The sequence below is a fragment of the Chelon labrosus genome, assembly GCF_963514085.1.
Source record: "Chelon labrosus genome assembly, chromosome: 17".
In the NCBI taxonomy this organism is placed as follows: Eukaryota; Metazoa; Chordata; class Actinopteri; order Mugiliformes; family Mugilidae; genus Chelon; species Chelon labrosus.
In genome coordinates, this window is record NC_140350.1 from 1,996,038 (window position 1) to 2,018,554 (window position 22,517).

The 22,517-nt window shown below is 40.6% G+C and overlaps 2 protein-coding genes across 2 annotated transcripts; one reads left to right on the forward strand and one right to left on the reverse strand.

Moving 5' to 3' along the window:
- Positions 1–1,493: 1,493 nt before the first annotated feature.
- gsx1 (GS homeobox 1) lies at positions 1,494–2,590 on the forward strand (the record flags this gene model as incomplete). The annotated part of the gene is given in 4 exon segments (XM_084564143.1): positions 1,494–1,579; positions 1,581–1,608; positions 1,612–2,023; positions 2,125–2,590. Coding segments are annotated over 4 exon segments (879 nt in total). The 3' UTR covers positions 2,478–2,590.
- A 5,126-nt stretch (positions 2,591–7,716) lies between these two features.
- arhgap31 (Rho GTPase activating protein 31) lies at positions 7,717–21,231 on the reverse strand. Its single transcript, XM_084565133.1, has 12 exons — positions 20,531–21,231; positions 17,765–17,867; positions 17,222–17,366; positions 15,892–15,974; positions 15,654–15,761; positions 15,331–15,473; positions 15,023–15,230; positions 14,725–14,846; positions 14,031–14,087; positions 13,202–13,846; positions 12,962–13,110; positions 7,717–12,727 (listed from the first exon to the last, which is right to left on the reverse strand). Exons 1-12 carry the CDS (start codon positions 20,628–20,630, stop codon positions 10,697–10,699), a joined length of 3,894 nt encoding a protein of 1,297 aa, XP_084421259.1. The 5' UTR covers positions 20,631–21,231; the 3' UTR covers positions 7,717–10,696.
- Positions 21,232–22,517: the final 1,286 nt, after the last annotated feature.

Below are 22,517 nucleotides of genomic sequence, written 5' to 3' on the forward strand. Positions count from 1 at the left end.
ATGACTAGATCTCGTTAAAGGGTTTAACCGCTCCTAATTTGTACCTTGTTTAATGGCGCAACCTAATTACAGGTCTGTTTTTGTGGAAGATTAGCGCTGTGAAGCTGAGCACATTAGGCCTCTTTTATGAGGAGAGGACGGATAGCATCACACCGTCATTTTGGGGCTGAAGGACTCACTTGCTGGACGTGACAATTTGTGGCAAATGATGCTTCAAGTAGGAGACGTGGAAACAATGCGACAATGGAAGTTTCTTCTTTTACCTGTCAAAAATAAATAAGCAATGTGAGGACTAAAGGCGCGTGGAAAGCTTAGCGCGGACGTCCTCATGCGTTATGCCAGATGTATCCTCAGTTTAACAGATTTTGTGTGTGTGTGTGTGTGCATGTTTGTCTGATTAGGAAAGTAGAAAAAGTAGAAGAGAAATCGCATTCCACTATTTACTCACATATTACGGCTCCGGTCCTTTGAAGGTCTTGTTCAGAAAGCCTTAAAGTGAAAGAAAATGTTTTCCTATTACTTAATTCAATCAGAGCGCGAGGCGGGGGCTTTACGCGCAGCGCACTGGGCTCCTCTATGACAGAGTCGCCTTTGTTGCGTCTATCCGCCGCTGTCACACACTTTAATTCGACTCTCTTTCTCTCTCATTGAAACCCCTCCACAATGACATTCAATAAGGGCCGCAGAGTGAAAACCTGGTTATTTTTACATATTCTTTCCCCCGACTCGGCAGGGGCCCGAGCAAAGGAATTAATCACTGCTCTTTAACAGCACTGCCTCCAGGCAATGACTTGTCCCGTTTTTTTTTTTTTTTGTGCCCAGAAATGACACATTAACCCTAAAACGGGCATGCATAAACTTTACATTCAGCTGTTGCGTTTATGCTTGTGCTCAGCGCCGTCGGTAAAGTAGCCACACAGGTACGTGAGACCAGACAGGACGCGTGGAAATAATTAACCGCAGCACAGTTCAAAATAATATAAGAAGGACTGGTGTTTGCTGGTGTTATTTAGAACTATACAGCAGTATATTCTACAGGCTTCTCGTGATCACTCCAAATACAGACACAATTTTAAAACAACCGATGGAAAACGACTCTGCAATATACTTACTGTGATTAAAATGTAACTGTATAACTGTGTTTCTACTCCTCGCCTTGGATATACTAACAAGATCCGGGCTGTAACTTATACGTACACAGACTGCTTAATGACTAAGACAAAACTTGAATACAAACTGGCTTTCCAAATGTGACAGGAACGTTTTTCTCTCGCAAATTTAAGCTCTTCTCTATGATAAAATGAGAGTGATGATAAAAGGGAGAATGGGCAGTGCCGCCTCTTGCGGCGTGGGTGGGGCTGACAAGAATAGACTACATTATGCAGTTCATTTAGTTAACAAGTGAAATAATGGGGAAGCGTGCAGTGGGAATGCCGAGAGAAAGGCACAAAACCCTATTGAGAGCTCTTGGCCGCTTACAGCGTAACCGTCACATGGCCGAACCGAGTCCACGGCGGCTATTTAAGGAGAGACTGTGCGCCTTCAGCACCACTTCGCTGTCCATCGTCCTGAGGAGAGCACGCTGACGCAACCGACCACGCACCGGCTTAAACTTTGTCCTCGCTGTGCAACAAGTTTGCAAACATGCCGAGATCTTTTCTCGTGGATTCCTTGATTTTAAGGGAGGCGAACGACAAGGGAAACGAGAACAACCCACCTTTATTCCCGTACGCCCTGCACTCGCCGCACCACCCGCACGGGCTGCCGGGCTCCTGCCACTCGAGGAAAGCGGGGCTGCTGTGCTTCTGTCCGCTGTGCATGGCCGCTTCCCAGCTCCACCCGTCTCCACCGACGCTGCCGCTCCTCAAAGCATCCTTCCCTTCTTTCAGCTCGCAGTACTGCCACTCGGCTCTGTCCAGACAACACTCTTCTTCCAACAGCATCAACATCAGCCACGCACCGGGGATATACCAAGCCGCGTACACGGTCCCAGACCCGCGCCAGTTTCACTGCATCTCCATCGGTGAGTAGAGCCTGATTTAACACTAGATTAAGTGACTCAAAAGCACATTTCACGTGTTTCTGCAGTATCCACGTGTCTGACAGTTTCTCGTATTTTCACAGAAAACAGCAACGGCAAACTTCAGAGCAGCAAGCGCATGCGCACCGCCTTCACCAGCACGCAACTTTTGGAGCTGGAGCGAGAGTTCACCTCCAACATGTACCTCTCCAGGCTGAGGCGCATCGAGATCGCGACGTACCTGAATTTGTCTGAGAAACAAGTGAAAATCTGGTTTCAGAACCGCAGGGTGAAGCACAAAAAGGAGGGCAAGAGCAGCGGCCAAAGGACTGGATCACATAACTGCAAATGTTCCTCCCTGTCAACCGCGAGATGCTCGGAGGAAGAGGACGATGACATGCCAATATCGCCCTCCTCGTCCGAAAAGGAGGATGTGGACCTGTCCGTCTCCCCCTGAACTCTCCCCTGGCCTCCCCTCTGAAAGATTTTGCTCCTGATGTTTTTGAATACAGCCAAAAAAGAAAGACTGTTCCACTTGTGTTCAGTCGTCTGTACATAGACAGAGAATATTTAATCAGGGGACTGCCCTGAATTATTGTATAGCTGTATACATGTTGTACGTTTTGTATGTAGTTTTTTTCTGAAAACAGCCCGTTGTTGTTGCCAATCCGATGGCTATGGTGAGCATATTTGTAAAGATAACCCCCCCAAACATCAACAACATTGTTTATTACTTGAAGACAGTATTTTGAACTTGGTGAATACTGGTTAGATTCATTCTATGTGGATGGAACTGTGAAAATATGGAAGGCTTGTCATATCGCGGAGACCCTCTGAAATTATATCTTCAGTGTAATTGAAAAAAAATATTTATTTATTTAAAAATGTTGACACTTAAATAAAAATATTTCTGAGCGGTAGACTACGTTGTCGTGTGGGCTAAGTATTTTGGGTTTTTTTACGCACCACTGACTGCGCACAGTGGCGCACATTAAACCAGTTTGTTTTACAAGATTGGACATCACATAAAAAAATAAAAAACAAAGAAACATGGGGAAATGAATTAGTCAATTGCAAATCCTGCGAGATACTTATGTTTACCTGATACTTAGCAGGTAAACATAAATTACAATATCTTCAAACTGGTGGCACATACGCGGAAACGCGCGGATGTGCGGTGCACTGGTATTTTGCAGACGTGAGACTCAGGTTCGTGGCAAATTAAAACAATATATATTTTAATATCTCTTTCATAAAGCCAAAGCTTGTGTGTACACAATATGTTGAGTATTCTGGAAGATTTAAAAGATGGTTAACAAGGTTCATTTTCCCCATAGAAAATATGAACCAAATTGGGTGTTATATTTTCTTCCTGGGGTTCCCAGACTCTCCTGAATCCTGCAGGCAAATTGTTCTTTTGTGTATCTGCGGAGCACATTAGGGACCGAGTGAGTAAATCAAATACTAATACCTAATAATCTTTATTACTCAGAGGTGATAAAGACATTAGTAAGGGGGTCCTCTTGTGCTTTCCCCGGGGGACACTCAACCCAGATATCACTGCCTGGCACTTTGGTGTTCTTTTCAAGTTTCATCCTGCAGCTGCAATGATCTTTCTCGTGTGACTGAGTTAATAATCACTGAGGGTGTATAATGGTGCATCGGGAGGGTGCATATCTTAAGATATTGATCTAACATGAAAATAAAAGAGTAAAAGACCACGGCCCATATTGTTCTTTTAGTTCACGCGGCATTAGGGTCAAGTTTATTGTCGGTTTTATGAGCTCCAGGTGTGATTCGGTCCTTGTGCAAATCTCTTTACACTCAGACAACATTATTCTCTAAATAAAAAGAAAAACAAATCTGAATTATAAATTAGCACGCAACTGGATTTTTAGTGTAAATCGTTCAAAGCAAAAAAGTAAAATAATACATCAAGTCTAAAAATACGCAGCAACATCAACGATAAATTCAACTATTTATGTAAAAGTTAAAATGGTTTTCTGGCTAAAATTAGTATAAAAGGAGTGTATATGTATTTTTTATTAATCCTGTAAAACCATAAATATATATATACTGATAAAACATCTACAAAAAGACCAAAACGGTAAACTGGCGTGTAGTTTTGTTCGCCCATTTTACGCACCGCTACAGCTGCTCTCTGACTCACGCTTTGGCTGTCAAAATTATATTTATTATGTTGAATAGACTTTAACTTACTTTCAACTTTAGCCCATATCAGCAGACTTTTTTAAAGACAGCAAAAACTGTTCTTAAATTGCGTACAGCACATTATCTGCACCAGTGTGCCTTATTTGGCTGTGAAGTTTCACTTGTAAACTTTCATTTAATTGTTCACTTAACCATTTTAACAAAACTCTAATATTTGCATTTGTTAAGATATGGGATTAGACTATTTTGTTAATTGCACCATAGAGCCCCATTTTGCTTACAACGTCCTCTGCAAAGCGCCCTTTATCCATTCAATAGCCCGGGGGTATGCGCCCTGGGGGAGCTTATACGCTCGGTGCTCCAAATGCTCAATTTATTTATTCTTAATTTTGTGCCGATCAATTCATTGAAGCAAAAAGGACTACGGTGTCTTTTTAAAAAGAAGAAAGGGGAATTGTGGAGGTAACCTTGACGGAGCTGAGGAGAGGGCTCCCCTGACGCTGGAGAGCCGCTTGAGTCAACAGGCGCCCATCTAGCAGACTCGCCCTTGTCTTTATTCTGGCTAATTTTTTATTTACGGCCTTTCTTTGACATGTCTCTTATCTATCAGATTAAAAGAACAGCTTGTAACAAATCAGTCTGCACGATTTACAACAGCATTAAAAGGGGACAAAGGGAGCAGGCAGTCAGTACCTGAGAGTCTGGTAGACGGCGCGGCGCTGCAGCTGATTCGATGGTTTGAAAATACGCACGAAACAAAATACTTGAATCCTGAAAAAGAGCCTTTGTACGTTTCTTTAGAAATCAAGCAATTCTGCATGACAAAGGACAATTAATAAGCCGTCTTTTCACGACCAGCAGCTGGTTTCCCCGTCAAGGAAAGTTGGAAAAAATTCAGACTGAATGCGCGCAAAAGCCCTTTGCGCGCAGACAGCAACCCAAGGTGACCCATTTGGCACAGTTAAAATAACCAAGCCGAGGTAAAAGCGAGGGAACTGTCAAAAACATTTAAGCTGAAATATCTTGAAATTGCAAATCCCTTTATGTGGAGGGACGCTGCCGATGTGGGTTAGTCGTACAAAGGAGGTGGTTAAGTTGGAGAGGCTTTGGAAACGGACACGTGGCTTCTCAATGAGAGTTCTTTGGACCCGCGTGGCTTGCTGTGGCACTGCACATTCAACTACTTAAAACTTCTCCAGTCTAATAAAAGTGTGTAGTAAACCTCAAGGAGTTAACTTACCAAGTTTAACAAAACGGTTTGTAAACTTTTAAACACTTTAATGCACTTTAAAGATGTTTGTTTACTAAGTTTGAAAGGACAAATGCGAGCTGCTCCAGACTTCCAGCCTCGCCTGTAGATGTGTAGTACTGAGTTATTGCTGGAAGAGGAGAGCCTATTTCCAATATGATATTTCCAAACAAGGATTTAATTGTTTAAGTGCACTTTTATCTTCACATTTCTTTAGTCTGTGGGTTGTGTGGTCCTTTTATTTGGCGTGCTTTTTTGTTTTTTACCAAATACATCTAACAGGCAGGAAGGATTATATCGATATAAATGTAGCAATCCGTGAATACATGTGTAGTTTTAAAATGGCAAAAGTTATGATTTTGTCTAAGGCAGACAACTACATGTCTTACAGTGTAATAGGTTCATTGTTCTGTATTTTAGAACAGCTACATCTTAACTACTCAACTGCAACGATGGACTGAAATTGGGTTATTTTTTTTTTTTCTCTCGAATGTCTCAAGTTAAAAAAACAACAACAAACAAATGCAGCAACAGCAACATGGCTCATTATGGAGCTGTAGTTTGTGACAAAGTGTTCAGCCGGCTGAAGTGGCGAGGAAGGAAGCCGCTCGTCACTGCCTTGAACTCCGGCTTTTTTTCTTTTAACTGAAACATTTGAACCCATTCAGCTGTATATAATCAGTTTTACAGCTAATCAGTAATGTAAGTTGAAGGACTGGCACGCAGCTCCAACGTTTTCTCAGTCCCCCTCGCTAATTGAATATTCAAGGCGCGCACCGTGCCCTGCGTGCCTTTTTCAGTGAGCTGAGAATGCGCCTCTTTAATTCTCGGCCCATACACAAGAGGTGTCAAAGGTCGAGAAATAATGAACTGCGCAGACATGGAAGATACCCCAGCGAGCGCCAGCACTGGTGCGAAGTGGATGCCTCCGAATACGATTTGGGTCAAAATTATTCGACGCGACGTTTGGATAAAACCACACTGGAATTTTCCGCCAACGTTTGGCTGGATCACCTGAAATCTGTCTATATGTGAAAACTGGACTGAGAGAAAGCTGGGAGTACTGAGCTGTAGCATTCAGGAAGAAAATAAGACTTTTATTTAATGCCCAGGTAAAACGACTCTGTAGCAAGTAGTTTAAAAGTGTTTGTCGACTATTGATTATTTAACATTTATAAGAAACACTTGTGTGTCATGCACTTTAATTAAAGCTTTGGTGTTTCTGGTGTAGGAAATGCAGCAGAAAATAATTTATACAGATGCATTACTCCGTGCTGTGGTAGTGCCTGGATTTCATTCTGGTTTTCTAATATTGGAATACGCAGTCTAAAGTAAATATATATTTAAAATGAACGCCAGAGTGTGCGTTCTTCCACGAAGCCAATGGACGCACGAAACGCGCATGCAACATTTTCGAAGATGACTCCCAGAGCCACGGCATTTGTTTGTGTGCAGACACAGAGAGGAAAACTACTCGTGCACAATGCATGTGCAGAAGTTGGAGAACTCAGCATACCTGAAGTACAGACTTACACTGTTTCTAGAAGACGTGCCTTGTTTGTTCCGCATAAAGTGGCTTCTTCGGATGTACAGTGTGGAGCAGGAGCGTCATCTAGTGGCAAAGGCAAGGGTTCCTTTATTAACATGGAGGTGCAGCTTACAGCCACCCTTTGAAAACAGTAACTTAGGATTCTGGTTTTAAATACCTCAACACCACCACATGACAATGGGTCCAGAATCACAGCAGCACCACAGTCTCTGTGGTCATGTCCTATTCAATTAGCTGCTTTGTGAAGGAAAGGAAAGAAAGTTGTAACATTTCGAGGACTCTCAACAAATAAAGAGATATTTTCATCCATTAAGAGGTGGTTAAGTAGAGGTTAACAAGTGTACCATATTACATTATCAATACCACAGTTAAGGCAGCTAGGAACCAGCAAATAAGTCATGATATTTTTAAAAAATTTGACAATATTTTCACATGTCAGCTAAACTAACTGAAGTAATGGAAAGGGGAGAGCGTAAAAGTGCATAAGAAAATATATGAATAAAGGATGGAAAGACAAAAAGAGTCTTTTTACCAAATGTGCCTCATTTGGTAAAAACACAGCAGTCATCAACAAGGCTCATGTCTTATGAGATATTCTCAGTAGTTTTCTTATAACTTTGAATACTTGTGACTTCCAGGTAATTAGGTAATAGTGTGATTTTAACAAATTCATAGTGTAGCCTCCCCCAAAAGACGGCTACACGTGTGTGCCAAAGTGGAAACCTCTTTTAACATTTGAAGTTTTTATTCCCATAAATTGTTGTTTTAACAAAACGCAGTAACCATTTTATATACAGTACATTGCTTTAGGTGCCATCACTGGATAATTAAGGCAGCACTTCAGATGTTTCTACTATGAAAACACACAGTTCAGTCATTTTCATTATCAACAGTATACAAATATAACCATTCATCCAGTCCATCCAAACTCCAGTATAAAAAGACTGCATCATCTGTAACATCCCAGGTATCTTAAATACAATGTTACTTCCAAACTGTTGCGTTTATGGCAAAAATAATAATAAAAAAAAATAGTATAAAAGGTCATTACATCAGATCAGAATGAGAAGAGAAACACATGGAAATGGCGTCACTTGACTTTGACTTAAAGCACCATGAACGTCCAAACACAATGAATACAGTCGGCATGCACAGCGTTAACTTCCAGTTTACCATCTGATGAGTAGCTCCTGAACTTCACTTAACATCAAAACCAACAAATGATGATTTTTTTTCCCATTACTCAAAACCTAACACATAAAAACTGCCATAAAATCCAAACAAAAAAATCAAGATGGATTAAAATCCTTCTTTGAGTAAATACTGTCAGTTCAGCTTCTTTAAATCAGAAATAGGAGTTTTACGTTTAAATAATAGTTTTTTAAAGAAAATCACACTGACATCAGCTTATCACAGAGTCGGTTGCTCCATACAGTATATAGATTAATTAATTAGTTACCTTCATATCATGTGAAAGTTAATATAGGAATAAATAAACTTGTAATTTTGGCTGTTCAACTGTTTGACAGTCGATTTAACATTATTTGTCTTGCTTAACATTTGGTACACTTCTGTATCACCAAGGATAATCTGGTATTTTGTTTTAAATCTTTTAAGATGGAAAAAATACTTCATTACTTCAGTTATTTGACCAATAAAGCATTTATTTGTTTTGCAAATTAAGCCCAAAGTATTAATCTTAATTTTTGGATCATAATTGATCTCTTCTGTTCTGCCACATTAATCATTTTACAACTCCCAAGATTCACCTCATGACTCTTTGGAGGTGTTTAACCCCTGGTTTGGGAACAACAAAACCCACTAAACCAAGTGTAAACAGTGGCGCTTTAAAATATTTGCGCCCCTCGGAATTTTCTATATTTCTGCATAACAATGACTCAAAACAACAGCAGATTTTCACATAAGTTCCGACAGTAGACAAGGAGAACCCAGTCAAACAAATGATGTTTATTCAGGACAAAATGACCCAATATTACATATCTGTGAGTTGCAAAAGTAGGTGTACCTGGAGGATTATGTTAAGGCCAAATAAGAATCCATTCGTTCAGAAGTGTTTCCAATCAATGTAATGGGACTCAGACTCAGGCATTGTTCAGTTTAGTTAAAAAAACAAACAAAAAAAAACTGGAATTTGTCATAATCTGATTTTCACAACACATTTGTGGATGTGTATGACGGCATGGATAAAGGAGCTTTCTGAGGACCTCAGAACAGCTCACCATCAATGATGGACCAGTGACTTCTGAATTATACCCGCGTCTTCTAAATGTCAGGACGTCTGTCCATGAGCTGTATCTTAAGAGAAACTGGGTCATGCAGGAAGACATTGACCCCAAGAACATAAGTTGTTCTACAAAAGAAGGATTCAAGAAGAACAAAATGAATGTTTTAAGTCAAAGTCCTGACCTGAATCCAATAGAAATGTTGTGGAAGGACCTGAAGCAAGCAGTTTATGTGAGGAAACCCACCAACATCTCAGTACTAAAGTGGTTCTGTACTGAGGGATGGGCTAAAAATCCTCCAAGCTGCTGTAGATGACAGATCAGCAGTTACTGGAAACATTTAGTTGCTGTTATTCATTTACTTTCGCATCTCACAAATATGTACAAATGATTCATCTCCTTTGTTTGATTGGGTTCTCATTGTCTACTGTTTACTGCTGATGTTTTGAGTAATTTTTTTGCAAAAATGTCAAACATTCTGCGGTGTGCAGATAGCTTTGAGCAGCACTGTATAAAGCAGTTAAAACTATAACTTGCCTTACTGCAGCTAACAAACAATGCTTACACGCTGTCAGTGACGAGTTCTGGTGGATTTTGGAGGTAAAGATGTACATGTACTATCCCCCTCCAAACTAGTGAAATTTGTCATTGGGCAAATAGCCCCCTTCAGTGGCCATTGTGAAGTATTGTTGATGTACTCTAGGTTTAAGGGAGTTTATGGTTGTCACTGCAAAATATACCAACAATTTGCCATCTGGCAGCCCCTTTTCTCATTTTTTTCCAAACCAAAATTACTTGGTTTGCCTGTCCTCACGGTATTTTACATGGTCGTTTTGGTACTTTTACCGTGTAATAAAACCTCTGGGGGGAAAAATATAATTAGTCGACCTTGAATAAAAGTTTTATTCTTGCTTTCTGCTTCCAAAGTAAAAAAGTTATTAATCTTTCTGATTAATTAGTATAATATCTGGCAGCACTTGCTCCACAACAAAGTTTTTAATTAATAGTCATCATTCTCAACTGTTAACATACTCTGAAGAAGAAGATTTGGCAGTGATACACTGTGACTGTGTAGTAAAAAACATATTTTGCATGACCAGGTAGATTTTGATTTCATAAAATTATAAATATTTCTGTATGAATCTCGGCTGAAAGGGTTAACTTACAGCCATCTTTTTTTTTTCTCAATAGATTATAAACAAACATTTAATCGACTAAATGAGAAATGAATTAGCAGACGAATGGATGAATAAAGTCCTTTGCTGCAACACTAGATCTCAGTCACACACACACATTATGGCTTTCTCTTCTTTTTTTTTTTTCTCTCTCGGACACTTCCTGTGTTTTTATGTTATCCAAGCTGATTCTTCATCGTCCAAGGAATGAGAACATAAAATTTTATGGTGTACAAAAGGTCAGCAGCTATTTACATACACCCCTTAGTCTCACTGAGTGTACCTCTGTCACTCAATCTGCCGGTGGCTTCTGCTGTCAAATATCATCGACCTTCTCTGCGGCTGGTAGAAGCAGCTGGTTGATGTTTCCAGTCTCTGCCCACTTTTTGGAATAGTCATTTTGTTTTGAAGTGCGATCCCCTCCGGTGTGCTGAAATTCTCAGACATGTCTTTAGAAAAGACGTTCCCTGCTGATGTGTTGTTAAGGCTCTTGATGGATGAAAGGAGCCTGGAATCGTCCCCTGAGGGTGGATAGTCCATGATGGGAAAAGGAGGGCTGAGCAGGATGAGACTCTGGGGTCTCTGTCTGTTCCTAAAGGATGGTCTTTGTAGGAGGTTCCCTCTGTTGGGTCTGGGACAATCCACAAACACTTCCAGACTGGGTGGGTGTCTCCTGGTTATGACTGGCAGTTCTTGAGTGGACGTGGTCTTTTCAGACTCAGCAGCTTTCTCAACATTTGGATGTTTTTGGTGTTTGGATGCAGGCTCTTTATTCTCCAACTCCTCCTTCAGGTCGGACATCATTAAAGGAGACGCTGCATTGCTTTTCTCTGCACTCATTTTGGGATGTTCCTTTTCTTGTTCCTTTGCTGCATCAAGCTCGTTCTCATGTCTGGAGTGAGGTATCTGACTATACTGCACCTTAGGGGGGATCACAGGCACGGCTTTAGCCTGGCATGTTTTTATCATGAACGCTGTGCGCACAGATGACACGCTGACCGGGGCTGAGTTTCGGCGAAGAGGCGCCTGCCGATCATTCAGAAACAGCTCCAACTCTGAGGCCAGCCCGTTATTTACAGCTCCAGCTGAGGCCATTAATCCTCTCTGACAAGAGGAAAACTCTGATGAATTGTGATTTTGCTGGTTGGAAATGTCTCGGATGTATCGATGCCCCAGGTCGAGGTTAAGAGAACAGGGCCTGTGTTTAGAAAAGCAGTTTTCTTCTCTTTTCTCTGAAGCAGCTGCCTCATAAGACATTTGCCTGTTAAACCTCTGAGATGACACTGTATTCTTCTGTTTTGTTGTGCTGCACTTTGCTGTTTGAGGTTGCATTGCGTGATTCCCACCGATCCGTGTAGGGGCTGATGACAGATATGTCCATTTGCTTTCCGGCTTGCTGCTGGTTTTCTGAGGGATGTTTCCTGAGAATCGTTCAGTGCTCTTTATGAGAGGTTGTTTATTATCAACTGGAAGAGATGAAACATTCCCCGCCTCTGAGCTCAGAGCTTCCCCATGTGAGCTAAAGGGTGACAACTGGTTAAACAGTTTTTCCACATCAGGTGAGTGGAGAGGGCTGGTGACCCACTGCTTAGTGGAGCTAAGATCCTCCCAGGGCTCCACCAAGTCCAGCTCTTCTGTGTTTCCTCCACATCCTTCATCATCGTCAAGGTTCGGCAGTTCCAAGGTTTTGCGTCTCTCCTCCAAGCAAACGGAAAGCCTCTGAATAACCTCCATCTGAGGAATCAGCATTTTCTTTGCTCCATCACTGGAGATTTTGTGGTCTTCTTGAGGAATTTCATGTGTCTGAGATTTTCTGTCTGCTCTCGGGAAACTTGCGATCACTGGAGCATCCTCTATTGTCAAAGCATTTATAACTTGATCTAAACCGGTTTCCTTTAAGGGAAGTTTGCACTTATCCATGTTTAACGGTGTGATCTTTTGATGCTTTTCTTCCTCTTGCGTCATGTCAGCAGGCCGGGCGTTTTCTGTCTTTTCGGCAGTAACCACGTCAACGTTTTGGTGAATGGAAAATGCGATGTCTGATTCTGAGGGCTGCTTCTTTGCTGAGTCAGATCCAGTGGCTAACATGTGTTCACTCAGAGAGGTATTTGAAGACTGCTCCCTGCACAGCAAAGACAGAGACGGAGAGCTGCGGCTTCGCTTGGATTTAACGTCCATTGTTAATTTGTTCTCACAAGAGCTCATTGAGCTGAAAACCGGTTTAAAAGTCTCATCCAGCAGGTCAATCTCAGGTTCAGTTATCTTCAGCTCTTGGTGGAGGTCAGACCACAGCTCTTTCCCAGTAGCAGATCCCTTATCCTGAGAAATAATATGTGATAAAAAGGATTAAACAACACTACAACAAATTTGTCTATGTGCTGGTATGAGGAAGAATATATAATTAAAAATACTGTGTTGTCATACTACAACTCAGAAAAGGCAACTAAAAGCTTCTTCTTTAACTTTTAAGCAGAATCCAGAACACAGTCGTACTATTTTAAGCTTTAAATCATGGTCATTTGACTTGGTAATGCAGTTGGTGAACGGACTTACCAGTTGTGTATCAGTTGGCTGGTTGTGTTGGTCTTTCCCAGAAGATGGCGCTGAATCTTTGTTTTCTCTTGTCTTTTCAAGAGGCAGCGGTTCCAGTTCAGAAATATTCCTCCCTGCTTGACCACCTTGCATCACTTCTTTGCTTGTATCTGAATAAAACAAGTATGATTTTTTCATTACATCTTATTACACAATATGCAACAAGCCATTTTAAAACGCAGTAAAAGATGATGCCCTCACCCTGTGCTGAAATTCTAGAAGTCAGCTCCTCTATGCTTTTCCTCTCCACTCCTTCCTGCCTCTTTGGTTCCAGTAGTGGGAAAGTGTTGCTCTTTCCTTTGTTGCTGCTCTGCTCTGAGGTCTCTTTGGCGGGTTTCAGAGTAGCTGCTTTATCCTTGGCGTGGCCTCTGCATGGCGTGCTGTTAGAGCTGATAACGGCTGACACACGAAGGGGTACAGAGACGGCAAAAGGCTCGGAAATGTTGACAGCTCTGCGCTGATGTCGCGGTGAGGATTCCAGTGGGAAGAAGCTTCCTGGAAACGAGGGCCGGGAGGAGCTGCTGTGGGAGGAACCGGAGTACAACATCCTCCTGTTTTTCGGAGAGGTAGGCTTGTAGCCGGTCACCTCATCTCCTTTAAACACCTTAAGTTGCTCTGGCAGTGTTTTCTGAGGGGGCAAGGAGGCACCTGGAGACTCCTTCTGGTTCATGCCAGGGCTCCAGCCACCTGTCGCCCCATCACCTTTCTTCCCCTTAAACTCCCAGGTTTGGTCATGTTCACTCAGGTCGTAGAGGGAGTCAGATCCCAATGTTCTGGACTTAACATCCGGGATGAAAAGGCTGCCAAGTCCACCAGCTGAGCTATTGTTTCCTGTTCTGTCATCATCTGTACAATAAAAATTACAGTGTTAAAATGTTTAAAGTGCCAAGCCTTTTTGTGTCTATTAATACACCAGATAACTATAATTCTGTAGATGTGATTTTGTCTGTATTTTAAAAAAATGAAAGCATCCGCAACATTCTAATCTTTGTTTAAATTCCATGCTAATCTATTAAGGTCTTAGCCCCACCTGTTGGTAAGGAGCACAAGGATTCCATGCTCCTGGATGGACGGAGAGCTACCTTTTCTGTAGAAAAAGTAACAGTAATATTAACTTTAACACACAGACAGAACACGATTGTTTAGTCTTTATAATATATTGATATATACAGCTCAATGATCCTTAATTTCTTTCTACTATGGAAAGGTTAAAGGATGGTGCTTCAGAGCCTTTTTGGCCTGTTATTAAATAATGACATCTTCCTGCAGTTCCTCATGTCAGGTGAAGTCTATGAACTGTTAGTGATTCCACCATTTATTGTTGCGTTTATATATCTTTTTACAGGACTAACGAAGTGACAAGAAGAAAACAGTCAAAAGCAGAAATCTTTGTAAAAATAAATATAACTTTGGGATGAGGAACACTATGAGGAATAAATCCAGGGTTTAAATCAGCAGCTTATGTTAGATCCAATGAGGTCCTTTGAAGTAAAATATGCAGGGCTCTCTGTACCATTAGAAACATTGCTTTGATTTTCAGATACCATTTCTTTAGTCATCTTTATCCTATAGCTCTCTACATAATAATGTACATAATGTACATGTACATAATAATGTTACAATCCTATCTCTGTTGTTTGGATTGAAAACCAACTCTGTCATGTACTACCTTGGACTGAGGGAACCATATATATTTAAATGCACATGGTTGCTTATTAACCCACCTGTTATCCCCTGTCCTCTTATGAACACACTACCGTTCCGGCTCAATTTTCCCTTTGAATCCACCGATCTTCCAAGGTTGAAGATTGACTTCCACCTTTTCGACTTCCCAGAAAACTTCCTCCTAAAACACAAACGGAGATTCTTAAAGCCAGTGTTATTTGACAGCTTGTTCTTGCTTCGAATTAAACGACTGTGATTTGTGTTGACACAGAGTATGTGCACAGTCGTTGGCAGATAAACCTCAAGAGCTTCAAATAACAATAATCAGTGACTCAAAAGACTGAACCTAAATCTTACTTGCTGTCTGATATGTCTATGACAGTGTGATAGAGTGTGGCAGTGCTGGTATCAGGCAGACTGTTCTCCCGCTGACGTTCTTTATGCACCGGGTGATTTGGGCTTAGGGAGCGGGCCTGGGCTTCTTCCAGGCTCATCAGCTTCATTGGACCACACTGGCCACTGATCGGCAGCGTGGCATACTTCTCCCCGCACATCAAACTCTGTCCTGTATAAGTATAATAAATATATATTGTAAATTAGCAAATTAAAATTTTTGCTCAGAACATCTACTATATGTATGTAGTCCGACTTTTTGATTGACATACCTTCTTTAGGTTTGATTTGTGCAAAATCACAGTTGAAGATCTGCTCTGTGTGATTTAATATAAACTCAACCACAGACTGTTGTATCCGCACCTCCTGGAAAGCCATGTCTCCATTACCAGATGGAGACTCAATGTCTTTAGATCTAAGAAAATAAGAATTGAAATCATTTGAATTTAAGAAAAATGGGTTACTTATGAATTATGCTGGAGTTCATTGGAGTTTTCAGTACAAATACTGGGAGGCAAAGGGAAGCACAACGTTTTTTGAAGTGTGTGTAAGTGTATAGGAAGTGTTTCAGATACATCTGTGAAGTTAAACTCACCTTAACAGATTCGGAGCCCACACCAGGGCCAGGTTACGTGTATGCATGTTTGTCTGGTTGCTTAAGGTAGCGAGGTGGGCCAGGTGTTTGGTGAGGTACTCCAGTGTCCTGAGGACAGTTGACAGAAACCTCTCGTTACATTTATGAAAGCATTATTAGTCAAATCGAGCAGATGGGACTCACATAATCAGCTGGACAAGTGTCTCAAAGGCTGAGAGTGAAAAAGGCTGAGGTTTACCTGAAGTGAGCACTCGGCAGTTCTTTTATGACCCTCTGAAGGTGTAGAAGTCTCTCATGATCCCCGTGGACTGAGACTGCTTCCTGTACCAACAGACAGAAGAATCCATTAAGATGCTTGATTGCAGTACCAAGGCCAGAAATGTGCAATTCATTTCTTAAAGTTTATGATTATGGATTTGAATACCGCCTGGCAACTCTGACAGTATTCAAATCCATAATCATTTTGCAGCTTGCTGCAAAATTATTTATGGATTGCCAGTGACAAGGATCAATGTACTGTACTGTAGGGTAAGCTGATCCCACTGCATGGTTCTGCAGGTTTTGTTAAGCCACCAAACCCAGTTATTCCCCCTACATGTATCTAAACAAACAGAGTGTGGAGTGCATGCAGAAACATTATTCACGTTCAAGCAATAGCTGAATTTTTAAGTCACATTTGGGGTCGTAAACTTTAACTTGTGCTGTCTTTTGTTTTAATACAAAAGTTAACTTCAAAATGACATGTTACATTCAAAAAGACCACAATCTACAAAATATTTTTGTATCAAATTGATATGAAACTGTAAATGTGGGCATCATCAAGCACCAAACCCATCTAAAAACTGAAGTCTAACTTCATTCTTTCTAAGAAAACAAGAACATTCTTGTTTTAGTGCAACATGTGAGGCGCAGATATTTCCTAAAAGACTGGATTCCTGTAGCTTTCAGGAAACGCGCAGCACGAGATGTATGAATGCCAAGGTATGCAAATGACCCGTCAAGGTACACAGAAATGCTAAACAGAGAGCACGTCTTAGTTTCCTTCTCCTTTTCCACTCTGCCTTCTTGGTTTATCCCAAAAACTCAGCTACAAGGCTGATCCTAAATGTAGATGTGTCAAGTAAATTTTGTCCATGTAGGTTGACAATAAAATTTGAATATATTTTAGAATCTGATTATTAGAATCTGATGTAAGTTTTTCTTCTCTTGCTTATTTACAAATCTTTAACACCCGTGGGATCCAAAAGAAACAAGAAGAAGTTTTTATCTTTAAATCAATCTTCAGGTACACGTTGCTATTTTTCAGAACAACCTGGCAGCAAGTTATGCCCCAAATAAACACAACTATTAATACACAAAAAAAATAAATAAAACAGACCATAAACATTCCGATCCTACAAATTTGAAGCAGGGATTTTTAATTGTTGGTTCACACACACCTCATAAACCATACTGTTGTAAATTAATCTCTTTGGGCATTAATGTAATACACTACAGTATGTTGTCATGTCCCACAGCGTTCACCACGCCTTCATTATCAAAACTGAGGGTGATTTAAATGTACTCACAGTGAATTTGCTGTATAGCTCGTATGTGAGCAGAGGATTAGGTAGCTCCCGGAAGTACAGCTTACATAAGGAACCCACACAGTGGATGTCCTGGAGGTACACTTCCTTTGTAAGGTCAGGGCACGCCTCAGAGCAGAATTCCTGCCTACACACAAACACACACAGTTAGCTGAATGCTTGGATTGTTCAACACCCATGCTAACAAGCGTTGCAGCATGTAGCTTGCAGGAAAGAAACATAGATTAATACTGTAATGGGGAGAAAAACAAAAGGCGCCAAATGAATATAATACATATTTGATAACACAATGTATATACGGGGCTAATTTTATGTGCAGAATTTGCTCCAAACAGAATCTGTAGACCAATAATTACAAAGAATATGCATGTATCCATACAGTCTACAACTTTCACCACCCAATGTCTAATATTCTAAACCTTTCTTATATAAGTTTTTATTTTATGTCTCATGTTAAATCCGCATCATCTGTGGGAGATTGTACTACTGCAAACTACACAAAAAACAAACCCGTTGCATCAGTACCTGAGACGCTGGATATTTGATGTGACCCCAGACAGTCTGTAGATCCCGTCCACAATCCCATGCTTCTCAATGAACTCAGCACATTTCTTGAGAACCTGTGGAACTTCAGTTAAGAAACTGTGTTAATCACAGTGTTAGAGAAATTCATCGCACTGCACTAACACACACAACACACAACAGCTGTAAATGCATCATTTCAGTGCTGACAATGTACATATGGTTAACTTCATGGTATGTGGTTTGTTCCACCATGTCTGTCCTCTGCTCCTAAGGGCCAGTGATTGTAGGTGGACTTTGACAGGAAGTTAAAAATGGTTTGTTTGTTTCAGAGGAAAGTTGACACACCCAGTCCTTGTAGCTGGTATTACTTACGACATTTCCTCTAATAGAAAACTGCTTTTGAAATGTTACCGCTGACCTACAGGGCTTTCTGAACTACAGGCCATCATCCTCTGTACACAGGCGTCATTTCTAAAAATCTTTACAGATTTAACAGCAGTTTTCCAGTGCCTGTCACTGTATATTTCAAGTTTATTCACTCTGACCACAGCTTCCCTTTAACTGATACTGAAAATAACTCCCGAACGCAGATCAATATACGGGGAAAAGATTATTCTTGCTTTGAAACATGTTCCTCAATGTTTGAAGGATATAAACAAAAACACTTAATAAAATGTAGAGCTAATATAGCTGACTTGGTTGAGCTTGATTGAAAGCAGGCATTTGACTGTAGTTATCTGAGGAAAAAATCTGTCTGTCAAAATGTTGATTTATCATGACTCGATATTAAGTGTGGCTTTTTCAGATATGAAGAGAGACCAACATTAAATTGGATCTCACATCTTCAAAGTCTCGTCAGACCAACAAATTCACTTTTAATCTCTCAGTAGGGCATGATATTAAGTACTAATGGGTAATTACTATGTGTCTGTGGAGATTTAAATAAGATAACTGCTATGCTTTTATAAATCAGTAGCTAAGGACATCTTTCCAAGATTAAGAAATATATTACTGTTTCCTTGTTTCTGTTCCATAGTTATATTTTTCAGCTTTTATGAATGAACTTTGTTTTATTTCTTGACGTTAACTTGTTTTTGTTTCTGTCACTACGAAGCATAAAATGAGTTATTTGCCTGTAAAATCCAACAATCCACAGAATGAATGTCTGAATATTTCTGGCAATAGTTAATTTCTCAGTCATTACCACCGACACCAACGATCTGCTATTTACATTCTGATCTTTTTGACTTAATTGGATTTTCAGCTGCATGCTTGTGGTCAAACTCTGGATGATGAACAACTCTGGAGTTGTCATTTAGTGCTTCTCGGCTTCTGCACTGATGGAACATTTCTGCTTTTTGAAACAGACAACAAAATGCAGAGTTTGAGTTTGGGATGATATTTAAAGGTACAGTGAATCATGATGAATTGTGTAGTCACAGATGCTTGGATTCACAAAACCTCAAACAAACTGCAGTGTCTCTCTTTTTGTGAGGTTTTGTGGACATATTTTAACATTGTCATATGTGGAGTTAAGCAACATTTAAGCAGATTTAAAGGCAGTGGGCTACATTAATAAAACCTCGTCAGAAATCTAGTGAAGCAAAAGGATTATGTGTATCCATTCCCAATACTGCTCCTACTCAGAGACCAGATGTTTAGGTGCAGTCTTACACTGGTAACACATCCTGATTATATATTATGTGAGACAGGAAGTGGTAGTTTCATAATATCTTTATGTCTAGTGCAGATTTTTCATTGATCTTAATTTTGCAAATGTATTTTTTCTCAGATACCAACATCTTGTTTCTGTTTATGTGCAAAACTGTATTGTTGTCATTTATGTAACGAGGTATCTAAAAAACTTATTGGGTTGTTCGAAAGCTAAAAGAAAGAAAGCTAAAACGGGTTTATTTCAACAGTATACTGTAACTTCCAGTGGTATCAAGGGCTTTTCATTAAACGGCACTAACAGCCTGAAAGCACAATATGTCTGCTGCTTCCATGATAGCGGGGTACAAGCCGAACCTCCTCCCTCACTTCCTGCACCGAATGCCCCGCCTTGCAGTGTGTCCACTCTAACAGGTCCTTCTTAAAGTTGTCCTCGACACGGCTACTAATACGCCTCTACACGTGGGGGATTTATGTTCACTCTCTGACAAAAACTCACAGGTGATGGGGGTTGTAAGAAAAGAAGAGGGTGAACGTGAATGAAAATCAAATGGACACCTCTCATTCAATTTGACTACATATCTGAATAGTTGTTTTTTGTTTTTTTTTTTTCTTGGCTCATTATTTTGTCTGATGTATAAGCCACAGCACCGCCCAGTCTTTTGTCAGACACTGAATTAGTCATAGGAACTATAGTCACCATAGGAAATTGACACAAAAAATGTAAGCGCCACACCCAAAGTCACAAATGACCATTAAATCCAGCCAATGGGTGAATGAATGGCTTCACTAAAGGCAGAACACTTGTACAATAATAAAGCAATATGTAACCTTTAAACCAAGACTGCATTTGTTACATAAAAATACTTTTTTATCTTTTCTGTCTGACTTTTACAACTACAAGTGTGTGAAAAAGTCTTATACTAGCTATAATAGTCCTGGAGATCACTAAAAGCTTACACTGTGTCTGAGGGTTAGGGTTAGAGTTAGGTTCCCCTAACATTAAGTAATCAACGAACAAAGTAATGTGTAGTTTGATGATAACTGCTTATAAAAGAGAATTAGATTTCAAAGGAAGCAAAAGAAAAAGTTTACCATCTTGTCCTGAATTCTGGAGATGTTCTATCAGGTCACAGCCAAATGCATTTTCACTTCCTTTCCTCTTGGACTTCTGCTTAGTCCCTTTATTCTTCATGTGGCTCCAGTTAGTAGTCCAGATGATTAAAACAAGACGTTCCTTGACAGCACAGCGACTGATCCATATGACCTCGAGAAAGGTTGAGATTGTAGGTCAGAAAGCAGCCGCGGCACAGAAATCCCAGCAAACAGCTCCCAAAAGTCTGCATCCGCTCACATTCTAACTAACCGCAGTGTTGGAGGCTGAGAGCAGAAGTGACGTCACTTTTTAAACTTAAAGTCCTTCAGATTGATTTTACTCCAAGAGATGTGCGAAGAAAAGGCATGGTGTGGCTGCTTGTTTGCCAGGACGTGGCGGTCCACTGCTTTATATCTGAAGGATTTGCAGAAACAGCATTAGGATCGTTTGGTTTCCTGTTGTTTTTTTTTTACCCCCAGCCAGTCTCTCTCTGCTCCTTTTTATCTCCTCCTCTTTTCCTTCATTCCAGTCTCCCCTTTTCACTGGCTTCTCTGTAGCTAAGACACACATGCATCAGAGAGCCAAGCTCAGTTTTTAACACTATTTTTTTATTTCTAATTATTTCCCATTAAGATTTTCCAAGTATTCTTTGTTTAGAAATGGACTCGTGGCAGGGATTTTTGAAATGTTGAGACTTTGTAAAGGGAGGGAAGTGAAGGGAGGAGGAGGAGGAGGAGGAGAACAGCTGACTTCTGTTTCTGTCTTGGTTTAGGAATTACTGACCTCTTTTATTCATTTTTTCACATGTGCCCAAACTTGGAGCTAACGGGAAAGCTGCCCTCTGCCTTCCTGAATGCTCCCAATGTATAAAGTTTCCTGTGCAAAGAGCCCGGGCTCGAAAACAAAAACAGACGGGTTCTGAAGGAAGAGGGAAGTGGGAGGTGACTGAAGTGAGGGCCTGAAGGGCATAGATGGGAAATGGGGGGAGATTGGGAGGGGGTGGGGGGGTGGCGTGACGAGATGGACAACACATGGTTCTTGTTACAGCCATGCTTTTAATCTTTTTCTTTTTAAACTGGACTGCAACTTTAATGCAACACAACACGTCAACAGGTATAACACATAGTTAATAAATGCTTTACCACTGATGTTACTGAGTACAATAAATCCCGATTTCCTTTAGTTTCCATTCATGTCCTGAGCACATGTAGAAGAATTACATCTCCACATTGGGGTGCCCTGTCTGGGAATGATCTTTTACAGCTCCATGGGTAATGCTGAAGTTTTCCTCACAGCCTTTTAACAGTTTCACATGGAAATTACATATCCTTAACCGCAGTTCCACAAATTGAGGCTTGACATTTTACAGCTATAAAATACTGAACTGTCCATGAAGTCACTAATTGCGGCAAATCTACCCCTGGGACATTCATGTCAAACCACCACTGCAGTGGTGCAGTGATCTATTGGAGTGGAGATACAGGTATTTACCAAATTAAAATATTACACAACAACTAAGAAAAACTTCTGGACATAAACATGTCAGCTGCATGTCCAGTTAGTTATACAAATCTGTTGCAAAACCTTTTATACCTCAGCGTAAGCAGCAATGTTTTATATAGGCTCTGAATACAGATTCCAAATGCTCCAAAGGTGACAACATAGTAAGTTATACTGGCAGTAATGAGACATATACATGTATTATGACTTTTTAAGTTGATATTTATTGTCTACACATCTAGGAGACATGTCGCAACATACTGTTTTAGAGTTGTCTGATTTTCATTCTTAGCACTGTTTGGGTCTCCACCAACGCCTCAAGAAATATTTTTGGCTCAGTATCTGATAAAATGCTTCTTCACTATGTCCATAGCTAACGGTCAGTCTCCTCTTTAAGACTGATCAAGTAGTGTCCTGTGTCCTTAAGCTGAAACGCTGACAAGAGCCGAGTGAGTGACCCAAAGTAAAGCCACGGGCCGGAAAACC

Coding starts and splice junctions, on each gene's coding strand:
- arhgap31 (XM_084565133.1), bottom strand. CDS start 20,630: ATGAAGAATAAAGGGACTAAGCAGAAGTCCAAGAGGAAAGGAAGTGAA. Junction 17,868..20,530: donor CCAGAATTCAGGACAAGATG/GTAAACTTTTTC, acceptor TCTTAACTGAAG/TTCCACAGGTTCTCAAGAAA. Junction 14,847..15,022: donor ATAGACATATCAGACAGCAA/GTAAGATTTAGG, acceptor TTTGTGTTTTAG/GAGGAAGTTTTCTGGGAAGT.